The sequence below is a fragment of the Pongo abelii genome, chromosome 6 (genome assembly GCF_028885655.2).
Source record: "Pongo abelii isolate AG06213 chromosome 6, NHGRI_mPonAbe1-v2.0_pri, whole genome shotgun sequence".
NCBI lineage: Eukaryota > Metazoa > Chordata > Mammalia > Primates > Hominidae > Pongo > Pongo abelii.
The window spans coordinates 77509748-77525427 of record NC_071991.2 but is presented as its reverse complement, the minus strand read 5'-3'; the positions used below and the strand labels follow the sequence as shown (position 1 = coordinate 77525427).

General features: G+C 36.5%; 2 protein-coding genes and 1 pseudogene across 3 annotated transcripts in view; 2 read left to right on the top strand and 1 right to left on the bottom strand.

Annotated features, from left to right (window-relative positions):
• UMAD1 (UBAP1-MVB12-associated (UMA) domain containing 1) overlaps nucleotides 1–15680 on the top strand; it is a 301427-nt gene that overhangs the window by 257430 nt on the left and 28317 nt on the right. The window lies entirely within an intron of this gene.
• On the top strand, nucleotides 9295–9407 carry LOC112134439 (U6 spliceosomal RNA; annotated as a pseudogene).
• On the bottom strand, nucleotides 11596–13699 carry LOC100450600 (G2/mitotic-specific cyclin-B2-like). The gene has a single exon (XM_054559452.1). It carries the CDS (start codon nucleotides 12615–12617, stop codon nucleotides 12087–12089), a length of 531 nt encoding a protein of 176 aa, XP_054415427.1. The 5' UTR covers nucleotides 12618–13699; the 3' UTR covers nucleotides 11596–12086.

The following is a 15680-nucleotide window of genomic DNA, read 5'->3' as shown; positions in this document are numbered from 1 at the left end:
CCCATAAAATTCCTAAACAGCTTCATCTGTTAGTGGTTTTCAAGAGTAGTAGCATATGTAGACCATGCTGTAATAATCTCAGCAATACAGATTTGTTAAAGGTTCACAAATGCTTAAGCACAACTATATTCAAACTAATGTTACATTAGACTAAAACAATACCCGCTTTTGAGAAGTGGAGCTACATGCTGGAATTTTTTTAGGGGTAGAGGTTGGGGTGAAAGGGATGGAGAATGAAAACTGAACAGGAGAGAAAATCAAAGGAGAAAAAAAACCTCACTACATTATCTTCCCTTGCATGTTAACATGGAAATAACAAAGACATTGAAATATTCTTGGAGAATTTTCCCCTCTGGGGCGGGGAAGATATCTATGAAAACTTTTAAGAAGGGGTATATATGGCCAAGTCACCTGAAAAGAACTTTAAGAAACATCTGTCTCCACCCTCGACCCTCAAAACATCTAAAATTAATTTTAGGACATAAACCCAATTACTTTAAAAATACATTTCCTAGATTTAAGCTGTAAAGTTTAAGTGTTCTCACCACAAAAAAAAGTTAAGTATGTAAGGTAATACATATGTTAATTAGCTCCATGTAGCCAATTCACAGTATATATGTATTTCAGGACATTATATTTTACATGATAAATTTATATAATTTTTGTCTGTTAAAATAAATAACCAAAATAAAATATATCTAAGCAAAGCTAATAAAATAGAAATTACCAGATAGTATTTAAGAAAACCCAAGGTCGCTACTAGCGGCTATTTATAACTTCATGGAGTGCTGGCATATCCAACGGTGTGTTTGTAATCTTTTCCTCTCAGGTTCTCTGATAGCAAGATTCTCTAAATTGAAATGACTGCTTTACTGATTGCCTCTAGTTTTCCCCCTTGTTCTCCCTGAACTATATTAACTTTGTGCTATGTTAGTGAATGTGTATGTTGACAGATTTTCTAGAGAACTGCTGATGAATACGGCCCACAAGAAATCTCACTTTTCCTTTTCATTGACGTATTTGTGTAATTTATAATTCTAACTCATGAGTTAATTCAATGCAGAGATTATTTAAAAGACTACTTGAGACATAGTATATAGCTAATCCAGGTCCTCATAATCTTTACCAGAAGTTATTTGCTCTTGTGCGTAATTGAAAACAAATGTTCTGTGTTGTGTACAATTATTTTGATCTTAAAGGCCATGCTTAGTAGAAAAAGAGAAGGTTAGGATTCTGTAGTTTCAGTTAGTGCTTTCAAGGTATCTTCTTTATAGTCATACTTATCTATATATTAAATTATAATAGTTTATATATAGGCTTGAGTTTATGTATGTATATGATTGTACATGGATATATGTATCTAGACTTGGGAATGCATAGACTTAAAAATAAAATTGTAGACCTTGTCATAACTTAAAGAATTACAGATGGAATTTAACATAACATGTCTTTTAAAATCAGGTCTAAAGATTATTAGAAGGATTTGTTGCGAAAACTACCAGATTGGACATAAAACATGTTTTCTAGTCTTCCTTTGTTATGAAATGAGTGAGTCATTTAGTCTATTTGGGCCCCAGTTTACTTATTTTTAAATTGAAAATACAAAAATAATTGTAGATACTTGACCCTTTAAATGATAATGTGCTGAGAAAACAGGCAGAATGGTCAGCACATTTATTTTATTTCTTGAATTTCACAGATTAAGAATAGCACTTTCACTTACAGCAGCAATGGCAGACAAGACACTCTGTACTCGAAACCAATTGTGTCTGAAATAAAACATTTTGGTTTGCTGCTGGACTTCCTGGAAGTGGGTAAAACCATCTGTAAGTCCAACCTCTCCTCCCCTCCAAAAAATAAAAAGGAACAAGTTCAGACAATGTTGGAGCTTAGAGCCATGAGCAGATAAATGTCCTGAGCAAGAAGCAAGGGAGAAAAACTGTGATTATACTGAGGGGAAATGCCAATAGAAGCACTGTAAATTGCAACCGGGATACTGAGCCTGGGGTCAACAGCAAGGAAAAGGAACTGAATCTGAGATTTTGCATTAACTCGGGTCCCTCAAAGAGTAGTAAATGGCCCCAGGTTAGTAGTCCTCCCACCTACTCACAGAAACACACCAAATCACCATAGGAAAGAATCTTAAGGATATCTCATCAGATTCCCACAATGTATAATCAGACAAGTATTAGTTCACAACCAAAGACATGAAGCGACAAGAGGAAATAAACCATCTATATTAGAACTGTTAGACATAGAAATGCTGTTTATGAAGTACTTAAAAAGTAAAATATAGGATCAAAATAGTGAGCAAGCAACAGAAAATTATCAGGAATAATCAGGCAATTCTTACAAATAACACAATGGAATGTCTACATAAAATATGTAAACATTGAAAGAAAACACAAGACATGTTAAAAAGCAGGTTAGCCACAGATGAAAGAGAATTAATGAACTTGTAGGTTGAAGTGAATAAATTAACCGGAATATAATCTTGAAAGAAAAAGGGCCAGAAGACGTTAGAATAATTTAAAATGTTGAGGATAAAATAAGAAGATCTAACGTAAGTCAAATCAGAGTCACAGAAGAAAAGAATAAGTCAACCAAGAAGTGATAATAAAATTAATCAAGGAGAAATGTTCAGAAATGCTGAAAGCTGTGAATCCCCAGTTTCATAAAGGACAGTATTCCCAAGCAAGATGAAAAAGAAAACCGGTAGCTAGCATAGTGGTGGCTCTCTAGAGAAACAAGGCAAAAATGTTTAAAAGAGCCAGAAAGTAAAGACACATCACATACCAAGAAATGATCATTTCATTGGCAGCAGAGTGCTCAACAGTGATACCAGAAAACAGAAAGCAGTGGAATAATAAAATGTTGAGAGCAAATAGCTATTATCTATCAATCATGAGAGTAAAAGGCATTTGCCGTTAAACAAAAATTGAGAATTTACCATCGGTAGACTCACACTGTATTAATAGTCTGTTCTCATGCTGCTAATAAAGACATACCTGAGACTGAGTATTCTATAAAGAAAAAGAGGTTTCATGGACTTGCAGTTCCACATGGCTGGGGAGGCCTCACAATCATGGCAGAAGGCGAAGGAGGAGTCAAGGCATGTCTCACATGGCGGCAGTCAAGAGGATGTGTGCAGGGGAACTGCCTTTATAAAACCATCAGATCTTGTGAGACTTACTCACTATCATGAGAAAAACACAGGAATGACCTGCCTCCATGATTCAATTATCTCTCACTGGGTCCCTCCCATGACATGTAGGAATTATGGGAGCTACAATTCAAGATGAGATTTGGATGGGAACACAGCCAAACTGTATTAAACACTAAAGGTTATTCCTTAGGAAGATGGTATTTTGGGGCTGGGCACAGTGGCTCACGCCTGTAATCCCAGCACTTTGGGAGGCTGAGGTGGGTGGATCACTTGAGGTCAGAAGTTCGAGACCAGTCTGGCCAATATGATGAAACCCTGTCTCTACTAAAAATACAAAATTAGCCGGGTGTGGTAGCATATGCCTGTAATCCCAGCTATTCAGGAGGCTGAGGCAGGAGAATCTTTTGAACTTGGGAGGTGGAGGTTGCAGTGAGCTGAGATAGCACCACTGCACTCCAGTCTGGGCAAAAAGAGCGAGACTCTGTCTCAGAAAAAATAAAATAAAAAGAAAGATGATATTTTTGACAAAAATTCAGTTAAGGTAAAAGTGAATAGCAAAATTATATTTTTACAGTCCTCACATCTTTGGAAATAGAATACTTAATTATTCATTGCTCAATTAAGAAATCATAATGAATTTTTAAAAATACTTAAAGCCAAATTGTAATGAAAATGTGACATGTCAAAACCAGTATTTTTGAGGGCAGTCTATCAACAATAAATACTTACATTAGAAAGAAAGAAGTCTGAAAATGAACTAAGCACCATCATAAGTATTTGGAAAAGAATAAAAGAAAATAAAAAGGAAGTAGAATCCCCTAAGTTGAAAAGAAAAAATTATGAAGATAAAAGTTAGCTTTTTGAAAAGACTCATAAAACAGTCAATCTTTTGATAAGACTGAGAAAAGAGTACACATAATGTAAGGATTAAGAGAGAATATAAATATAGCTATAGCACAGATTAAAAAGAAAATACTATGGGCAATGTTAGGCCAATAAATTGAAGGTGAAGTGAAATAATCTTTAGAAAAATAGAACTTACCAAAGCTGAATTAGGAATTAAGAAACTTTAATGATTCTGTAACTTTTTTTTTTTTTTTTTTAAGACAGAGTCTCGCTCTGTCACCCAGGCAGGAGTGCAGTGGCACAATCTCAGCTCACTGCAACCTCCACCTCCTGGGTTCAAGCGATTCTCCTGCTTCAGCCTCCTGAGTAGTTGGGATTACAGATGCATGCCACCACGCCCAGCTAATTTTTTATTTTTAGTAGAGACAGGGTTTCACCACATTGGTAAGGCTGGTCTCAAACTCCTGACCTCATGATCCACCCGCCTCGGCCTCCCAAAGTGCTGGGATTACAGGCGTGAGCCACCACTCCCGGCCGATTCTATAACTAGTAAAGCAACTGAATTAGTAGTTCAAAATTTCCTACAGGAAAAAACCAAGCCATTTAATTTTATAGGTGAAATTACTAAGCATTCAAGAGTTCATTTCTGTCTTTTACAAACTTATACAGCAAAATGGAAAAGAACAAATACTCTTGAAATCATTCCATGTAACCTGGACACCAAAAATAGACAAATACAGTTTGAGAAAATAAATTATAGGCCAATCTCATTCAAGAGCCTAAATAAATTATAGGCTAATTTATTTTTTAACTCCACTGGAGTTAAAAAAAAAAAAGTATATTTATCATGACCAACTTGGCTTTATCCCAGGAATGCAAGGGTAGTTTAACATTTAGAAATCTAGAATTGTGATCTACATAATAGATTAAAAGGGAAAACCTATATATAATCTCAATAGGAACAGAAAAAACTTTGGATAAAGTTAACCACTGATTTAGTATAAAAAGTCTTAGCAAAGTATGAATAAAAGACAATTCTCTTTACATGAATGAAGTTACCAGCCAAAACCTCAGTAAACATTATCCTTGATGAAAATCTAAAAACATTCCATGTAAAATCACAAATGGGATACGTTTGCTCACTATCATGTTTTTAATCACCATTAAAACCGAAGCTTCTAGCCAGGTAATAACATGAGGAAAATAAATAAAGGCATAATGATTAGAAAGGTGCAAATATTTCTTCTATTCCAAGTTTGCTTTAAAAAAAGGAACAAACAAACCCATAAATATTTGCAGATAATATGATAATATACAAAGAAAATCACAAAGAATCTAAAAATAATGTGATACTATTTAACTTAGTAAGGTGTAAGGCCCTAAAATCCATATACAGAAATTAGTTGCCTATTTTTTGTGTTTGTTATGTTTTATTTTATATTTTATTTGCTGTTTGCTTTGGATAATAGTTTCAGAATAAGTAGGAAGCAGGAGATCAGGGAGACGTACTAAGTTTCTGAGACAACTGCAGGAACAGCACAGAGACTGGGAAACTGTTCTCCCAGTTTGCTTGGTACTGAGGGTTTCATAGGATGCAGGACTTTCAGGTTCAATACCATGACTGTCCCAGTTTGCCTGGGACTGAGGGGCTCCCAGGATGCAGGACTGTCAGTGCTAAGACCAGAAGAGTCCTGTGCAAACCAGGAGGAGCTGGCTACTCTGTGGGAGAACTGTAAGTAGTCCAGTGTCATTGCAACTTAAAATGCAGGGCAGGAAGTGATGACAGACAAGATTGGGGAGAAAAGCAGGGACCAGATCACAAAGGGCCTGGTGTACCATACTAAAGGAACTTGTACCTTGTTCTCCAGGCAGCGGCAAGCTGTTGAAAGGTTTTAAGCAGGGAGGTATGTGACGGTGACAGTTTGCATTTTAGTTAGACCACTTCAGTAGTAGTCTAGAGGCTGGATTTGAAGGGGCTCAGGCTGGAGGTAGGAGGTGGTTGCTATAGTCCAAGTGAAGATGATGAAGGCCCACACTAAGGGGATGTAGGGATGGAGTGGAGGGGACAGTCCCAGGGACTACTTAAGAGGCAAAATTTGTAGAGTGACTGACTGGATGTGGGAGTGATAGACAAGAGTTGACAATGATCTCTGCCCGTCAGAAAAATGTTAGACAACATGTTGGCTAAATGAAAATACAGGCTGGGCATGGTGGCTCCTGCCTGTAATCCCAGCACTTAGGGAGGCCGAGGCGGGCAGATCATCTGAGGTCAGGAGTTCGAGATCAGCCTGGCCCACATGGTGAACTCTGTCTCTACTGAAAATACAAAAATTAGCCGGGCATGATGGCACATACCTGTAATCCCAGCCACTCGGAAAGCTGAGGCAGGAGAATCGCTTGAACCTGGGAGGCGGAGGTTGCAGTGAGCCGAGATCGTGCCACTGCACTCCAGTCTGGGTGACAGAGTGAGACTCTATCTCAAAAAAAAAAAAAGACAGAAAATATAGAAAGAGAAATATAACTAACACTCATATATGCATCATCCAGTTTAAGGAATAAAATATTAAAGATACCATTGTATCCCCCTACATATACCTGATCCCACTCCCCTGATACCACTTCCCCTTCCCTTCCCAGAAGTAACCCCTACATTACACTGATACTTCTAATTGCCATGACTTTCTATAAAATTCTGCTACAGAGATGTACATTGCTAAACAACCTATACTAATTGCAATGTTTTGCATTTTTCTAAACTTTATAGAAATTATATTATAAGTATTAGTCTGTAACATGCAGTCTTCTCTCACCATTGTATATGAGATACAGCCCCTGCACAAGAGTTCTCTGAAAAGGAATGTGGAAGAAAGAGACTATATTCCAGTGAACAGTTTGCAAACTAGGGAGATGCAACCTTCAGTGTAAAATGAAGGTGCATTCCCCAGCTGCTTTTCTAAACAGTGGTCATGGACAGTTTTAAAATGTAATATAAAAAAGGTACAGTTTATAGTTACAACAAAAATGTACACATCAATTGAGAAAAACCAATAGAAAATGATCAACACACGGTAACAGGCATATCAAAGGAGAAAAGTGGACAGTATATAAAAGGATGCTCATTCTCATCAGTAATAAAGGAAATACAAATTAAAACTGAAGTGAAACACGATTTTTATACCCAGAATTGGCAAAAATTAAGAAATCAGACAATGTCAAGTGTTGGAAAGGATGGGGGTTAACAAGATCTCTTATATACCTTTGTTGGGAAGGTAAACTTGTATAATTGCTTCAGAAAACAATTTGGCATTATCCAATAAATTTGAGAATGAATGTAACTTACTCCTAGATATATATCCTAGAGAAACTATTACCCATGGTTACCCAGGAACTTGTTCAGAGCAGCACAATTAACAAAAGAAAAAATAACTGGAAATGACTGAAATATCTATCCTTTGATAGGAGACAAAATAAATAAATTGTAGAATATTTACTTGGTGGAATATTATACGGTAGTAAAAATGAATGTTTTTGATGAATGGATAAGCAATATGTGGTGTAGCCATACAATAGAATCATATTCAGCAATAAAAACTAATGAAGTACAGTCATGTGCTACATAATGACGTTTCTGTCACAATGGGCCGCATATACAACAGTGGTCCGGTAGGATTATAGTACCATACTTTTACTGTACCTTTTCTATGTTTAGATACACAAATACTTACCATTGTGTTACAGTTGCCTACAATATTCAGTACAGTAATATGCTATACAGGTTTGTAGCCTAGGAGCAAATAGGCTAAACCATATAGCCTACATGTGTAGTAGACTATACCATCTAGGTTTTTGTAAGTATACTCTATGATGTTTGCACAACAATGAAATTGCCTAACAATTTATTTCTCAAAACATATCCTTGTTCTTAAGTGATGCATGATTGTACTGATACATGCTGCAGCATGAAAGAACCTCAAAATGTTATTTTAAATGAAAGAAAATCACATATTGAATGATTCCATTTATATGAAATGCCTAAAAGAGGCAAATCAATAAAGACAGAAAGTCAGCCCAGGGGATAGGGAAGCAGAGGAGAGGGATACTGGGAATGACTGCCAATTGGCACAAGATTTCTTTTTGGGGGTGATGAAAATACTCTGAAGTTAGAAGATGATGATGGGTACACAACTCTGTAAATACACTGAAAGCCATTAAAATATATACTTGAAACAGGTGAACTTGATGATGCAAATTATGTATCAATAATGCTATTAAAAATGAGTACTCTATAGTAACACAATGCAACATGAGTCTTTAAAAATTTAAATAGTAAGTTGAATGAAAAAAGTTCCAAAAGACAATATATAGTATTATACCATTTCTGTATAACTTAAAAATAAGCAAAATGAAATAATATTATATATTTTTAGGAATACATACTTACATGACAAAACCATTATGAATATTGAAAGGAAGGATAACCATACAGGAAAGTTGCTGCTTCAGGGGGCGAAGAGGCACATGGGACAGAGGAGGAATCCATAGGTAGATGCAGTGCTATTGGGGATTCTTTTAGTTCTTCAGTTGAGTAATTATTTAAAAGCTTAAATCTTATTTTGATTATAATTTACATATTTTATATTTAATCATGTATAGGTATCAAATATATTACTTTTGAGATAATAAAAGGAAATGCTTTAAAAATAATAGTATGGGTATACTAGCAAAAAACAAGTCACTTATGAAAGAGAAAATAAGATTGACCCCAGATGTCTCCACACCATCTTCCAAGCCAAGGACAATGCAGCAGTATCTACAAAGTTATGAGGAAAACAGTGAATGACTTTAAAATTTTAAGCCCAAATTATCCTCCTAAGGATAAATGCAACAGATGGATAGTAAGCATTAAAGAATGTAAAGAAATAAGAATCCATGAGCCTTTTATAGAATAAAAATAAGTAAATGTAAAACTTTTGTATAATAAAATCTAGGCAACTAAGTAGACGAATCAAAGAGTATAAAAATGGAGAAGCCAGGCACAGAAAAGTTAGATGATGAACACCAAATTATTTAAAATAGAAATGAAGAGTAAACAGTGGTTTGAATTACAGTTTCAGAACAAGATGTAAATGTTAAAAACCCAGGGGTTATGAAGAATAATATAACCAACAAAATGCATTTGGAAGAGGGAGAGAGGAGGAAGATAGTGAAATGATGTCTCTTTTATCAAATTTCATAAGGAAGTTGTCATATATTATAAAAAATTGAAATATAATTTTTAAAATATGTTGATTGGTTTTGCAACATATGTACTAGAATTGGAATGATACAGAGAAGACTAGCATAGCTCCTGCACACACAGGGTGATACACAAATTTGTGAAATATATTTTTCATTTAAAATGAATTAATCTTTTTTCCCTCTAAAATGTCATAGAAATAGTAAGTGCAGTAGGATATAACTATCAGTTGCCAATCCTAAATTTTCATATTCAATATCTAATAGATACATTGCAAATTTGGTAATTTAAGATTTGTTTATAAATGTGCATATATTTACAGTATGAACTTTAAAATCATTTAAAAATGAATGGTGGTAAAATCTACAAATTATGTGAAATAACTGTAATGTACATATATTTTTATTCTAATAAACTTTTGAATCCCAGATTGGATTTTATTAGAAAAAATAAAAATAAAACATACATTGACTCTTCCCCAGTGTTTGTCACTGGGGGAGCTATTGACATTTGAGTTGGGTATGTTTTGATGTCAGGTCTGTCAGGTACATAATGAGATGTTTGACATCTCTGGAGAATGCCAGGATCCTCATAATTGTGACAACCAAAAACATGTCCATGCATTTCTAGATGCACCCTAGGGAATTTGGCACTGCCATGGATTGAGAACCACTGCTCTAACTTCTTACAGGTTTTCACATCTTTCCTATTAAATTTAGAGCAATGTTAGAGAATTAAAATCTCTTAAAATCTCAAAAGGGAATCATTTACCTGAAATTCATTCAGCTTCATGTTGGTGTCTTTTTCTCCTATTAAACTAAAATAAAAAATGAACTTAATACAGAATAAGCCTGTTTATTGAATGCAACAATTTTCATTAATAAAAAAGTATTTGTTGAAACAAGGAATCTGAAAAAATCCACAGTTACTTTGCATATTTTTATTGTGATAATATATGTGTAACACACAATTTACCATTTTAACCATTTTAAAGTATACAGTTCCATGGGATTACTTACATTCACCTTGTTGTGCAATCATCACCACTTTCCATCTTCAGAACTTTTTCATCTTCCCTGATATGGTTTGGCTGTGTCCCCCACCCAAATCTCACCTTGAATTGTAATAATCCCCATGTTTCAAGGGCGGGGCCAGGTGGAGATAATTGAATCATGGGAGCTGTTCCCTCATACTGTTCTCATGGTAGTGAATAAGTCTCATGAGATCTGATGGTTTTATAAATGAGAGTTCCCCTGCACAAGCTTTCTTGCCTGCTGCCATGTAAGACATGACTTAGCTCTTCCTTTGCCTGCTGCCATGATTGTGAGGCCTCCCCAGTTATGTGGAACTGTGAGTCAATTAAACCTCTTTCCTTTGTAAATTACCCAGTCTCGGCTATGTCTTTATTAGCAGTGTGAAAACAGAGAAATACATTCCCCAATGGCATATTTAACATAAATTATATATAGTCATTTGCCATTTGCCAATCTTTTAATTTGGGGTCAAGATCTTTTCTTTGAGAGTGGTCCCCTGATTGGAATTCCCCCTCACCATCTTTTTTTGCATGAATTACCACTCTCTAAGATTATCAGTTTCAATTTTTAAAAAATGAAACAGGACACTTGGAAAGGAACTGAGTGTAGAATCCTCCTAGATTCCCCCGGCCCTCTATGTGTCATGCATCATGGTCACAGCTATTTTGAAAGCAAACTAAAAAAAAAAAAAAAAAAAAAAAAAAATTGAGAAGGATTCTTGTTGTGTTGCCCAGGCTGGTCTCAAACTTCTGGGCTCAAGCAATCCTCCTGCCTTGGCCTCCCAAAATGCTGGGATTATAGGCATGAGCCACTGCACCCACCCTGGAAACAAATTTTTAATCACCCTATATTTATCCAGTCTTTCTAACACACTCAATCTAGTTTGTATGGAAACAAAAATTTGTTCTTTTTGCATTTATATTTTGTCAGTTTTCTTAACATTTATTTAAATTATATAATTAAAAAAAGTTTGGGTTCAAACACCCAAATTGACTCATGGAAAACTTCCAGCTGAACTGGTGGGGACAGAAGTATAGGGCATCTAAAGAGCTATCTGCTTGCACATTTAAAGTGAAGGGTGACATGGCATAATCTGGCAAGTCAGATATTATATTAACATAACAGATTGAAAATAGCATGTATACTTGGGATGGTTAATTTTATGTGTCAGTTTAGCTAGGCCATGGGGTGCCCAGATATTTGGTTAAACATTAATCTTCTGTGTCTGTGACAGTGTTTCTTGATGAAGTTAATGCTTGAGTAGGCAGACTGAGTAAAGCAAACTGCCTTCCATAATATGGGTGGGCCTCATCCTATCCTTTGAAGACAACATGAAGAAAACAAAAAGACTCCGTAAAGGGGAACTCCTCCTGCCTGACTGCTTTGAGATGGGACACCAGTTCCTTTCTGGCTTTTGGACTTGAAACTGAAACGCTGGCTGTTTTTTTAGTCTCCAGGCTGCTAAATTTCAGATTGGAAATACATGTCACCTTCCCTGGGTCTCCAGCTTGCCAACTGCAGATCTTGGGATTTCTTGGCCTCCATAATTGCATGAGCCAACTCCTTATAATAAATCTCTTTTAGGATCTCTCTAGTAGGATAAATTGGTATATTTTGTTTTTGTTTTTTTTTTTTTACCTTAAGAAAAACCACTAGCTTTATTTTTCCTCAATATACATTTATAAAATTGGTCTGAGAAGAGGTTTCATGAAACAGACCAGAGAACTATGTATAAAATTAAGAGTTCTAAACCAGTAAGAAAAAGTGCACAAATGAAGCACACATCCTCAGGGGCCATTGCAGCCTAGGACCCTCCCATCAGAGGGAAGGCAAGGTCTTTGATGGCTTTTGAGTTCAGCTGAGGGATCATGCTGATCTTCAGGAATTTGCTGCTTGCATACTTGTTCTTGATGGCGATGAATTTAGTTAAGTTTTCGTTTACTTTCAGCACATTTTTGGCCACGTGCTGCATGACTTCCAATGCTTCATTCTGTGTGTATCCTGTATAACACTGCTGCTTTAAGTTCCATTTTCCTTGGCCCAGAACCTTCTGAGACAAGCAGGAAGCAGCTGTTGCTGCCTTAGAAGGATGATAATGCATCATATCGTAGTCAATGAGAGTCAGCTCCATCAAATATTTGGCTAAAGTGTGCTGTTCAGCATCAGCCTTTCCAGCTTTTGATGCTTGCCTTAAGAAGTGTAGTGGCAAGGGTCCACCCAACTCAAATTTCAGTTCTTTCAAAATTAGTTTCCATTTCTTGTATTTGGGAACTAGTATAAGCATTGTCTGTGATGTAAATAAAGCCTTCAATATTTGGAGAAAACATCTCCTCATACTTAGAAGCCAAGAGCAGAGCAGTAATCCAAACTAGTTGAAGCTTCCTCTGGGAAACTGGCTGAACCAGTAAAAATCAATCCATAATGGCAACACACACATACAGAGTCTCCTGAAGAAGCCTAAACTTGGAGTGGATTTGCACCAACCAGTCTACCAGGATGGTATGCTTATGTCCATTTATATCTCATCCATCTAAGACATGTGGGTTTATGAACTGCAAAATCTCCAGCTGCCTGAGGTACTGATAGATAACATAGTCACTGCAGAGCTGAGGGTTATTCCAATCTTTGTTATCAATATCCTCAATTTTGTAGAGCAAGGCATCAGAAAAAGCTTGGCAGATGTTCTCTTCTTTCATGGAGGCATCCTCAGGTATGGGAGAAGGACCCTTGGGAGCCAACATTTCCATCTGTACTATTTCACAGAAGCAGTAGGTTTCAGTTGTTTGTTGACATTTATTGTTTCCGTGGGTTGAACTGGTACTTTGGTGTTCTGAGCTTTCTTAGCTACTTGTGCTGCTCTGGCTGTAACTCTATTTCCAATTTATTCTAAAATGGTATGCCTAATAGTCACATGACTCTTAGGTTTAGAATTAACTCCTCTCTCTCTCTCTCTCTCACTCTCTGCATATACCCATTTATCCTATTGGTTCTGTCTCTTTGGAGAATCCTAATAGAATACCTGACAACTAAATGCAATGTGGATCTTGGGACAGAAAGAGGACATTAGTAGAAAAACTGGTGAAATTTAAAAAGAGCCTGGAATTTAGTTAATAGTAATGTACCAGTGTTGGTTTCTTAGTTGTAACAAATGTACCATAGTAATGTAAGATGTTAGCAGTAGAGGAAGTTGGTTGAGAGGTATAGAACGCTCTGTATTATCTTTGCAACCTTTCCATAAACCTAAAATTATTCAAAAATAAAAATTTTGTTTTAAAAAATAGCATGTACCATACGATCTCTCTCTCTTTGAAACTGTTCCTAATTGTCTAGCTTTCTATTTGTATTTATGGATTCTATTCACCAAATGTTAGTAATCTTTACTTTGGGAAGTTATTTACTTCTTTCTTTGTGCTTTTCTGTATTGTTTGAATTTAAAATATATATATATATATATATATATAAAAAACTAAAATAGTGAAGTCATTTTTTAAAACATTTGAGGCTGTTTTGAAAAGATGACTTCTAAAAATCTTCCAGCAAACACTATGATCTTTGATTTGGTGTTATTTTTTTAATAGCACAGTCTCACCTATAACGTTCTCCTTAGGAACCCAAAAATGATTTTATGATGAGGCTCCAAGATTGATACTCTGTGGCAGGACTTGAAAAATGACCAGGTTGTGTTACCATAAGAACATGTTCCTGTTTTGTTTTCTTTTTTATTTTTCTAGTTCATTAAGGCTGCTATAACAGAATACCATAAACTGGGTGGCTTATAAACAACAGAAATTTATTTCTTGCAGTTCTGGAGGCTGGGAAGGCCAACATCAAGGCACCAGCAGATTCAGTGTCTGGCGAGGGCCTGTTCCCTGGTTTATAGATGGCTGCATTCTCACCCTTACATGGTGGAAGGGGCAAATGAATTATCTGGGGTCTCTTATTCATAAGGACACTAATCCCCTTCATGAGGGCTCTTACCTCATGGCCTAATCACCTCTCAAAGGCCATGTCTCCTGATACCATCACATTGTGGGTTAGGATTTCAACATAAGAATGGGGTTGGGTGGGGAAGCAAACATTCTTTAAATAGCACCGACCCATACATAACTTAATGGTTTATGTCAGTGTGTTACTATAGCTATTTGCTGGCGATAAGCATCGCAAGGAAATGAAAGGCTTTTGGTTGCAATTCTCCTGTGGTTCTGTCCAGTGAAGCAATAAGTCAGGGATTTTTATCTCCAAATCAAAGCAGAGCTCACCTTTTAGTAATTGGAGGAATTAAAAGAATAAATTTCCTAAATGCTGTATGTTCTAGTAGAAATAAAATTTTTTAATACTCTGTTTATCCTCATATCCTCTATTTTCTTTGTTCTCTTCATCTTGCCTCTATGTCTCCTGATGTCAAACCTCTCTCTTTTGATCCTTTTTTCTTTTGAGTCAGGGTCTCACTCTGTCGCCCAGGCTGGAGTGCAGTGGCAACATGATGGCTTACTGTGACCTCAACCTCCTGGACTCAAGCCATCCTCCCACCTCAGCCTCCCAAGCAGCTGGTACCACAGGCACACACCACTAAGCCCAGCTAATTTTTGTATTTTTTGTAGAGACATTGTTTTGCCCTGTTGCCCAGGCTGGGCCAGAACTCCTCTAGGCTCAAATGATTCTCTTGTCTTGGCCTCCCAAAGTGCTGTGGTTACAGGAATGAGACACCACGCCCAGCCTCCTTTGACTTAAAATATTAAGTCTATTGTAAATTCTCAAGGGAGCCATTTTTTTCTTTTTCCACTCTAATACTGTGAATTATTTGTGGATGGAGAGACTGTTCTCTTCATTTCTGTTTCCCTTCACCTAGCACAGTCCTCACTCATCAAATCATAGAGGATTGTAGCCATAGCTGCAAATGGAACCCTGGGGTTTTCCAGTTCCTCCTACTCATTCAAGTTCTATGTCTCCCTTCTTCCCATTGTTTTTCTTTCTCAGGTCCTTTTTCTTCTTATAATGTAGTATAGGCTTATTGCCTGTATTCTGTGCCTTCTGAATGTCCAAGCTGTAAGGTCATTCTGCTGATTATATGAGGCCAGGTCTTCCCTTTAACTTGTGCTTCTGTAAGGTAACAATCTAATCTATACCAGTGGTTCTTAAACTCTAGCAGGCATTAGAATCACCTGGAGGGCTTGCTAAAACAGACTGCTGGGCCCACTCCTAGAGTTTCTTATTTAGTAGGTCTGGGATGGCACTGGAGAATTTGCATTTTTAACAAGTTTCCAGTAGATGCCGATGCAAATACTGATGCTGCTAGTCCAGAGACTACACTTCGTACATCATGGATCTACACTCTACAGAAGCATTGGCTGGTCTAGCTCCCTTTGCAAGGAGGGAAAAAGAAATGCAGATGTTCAGT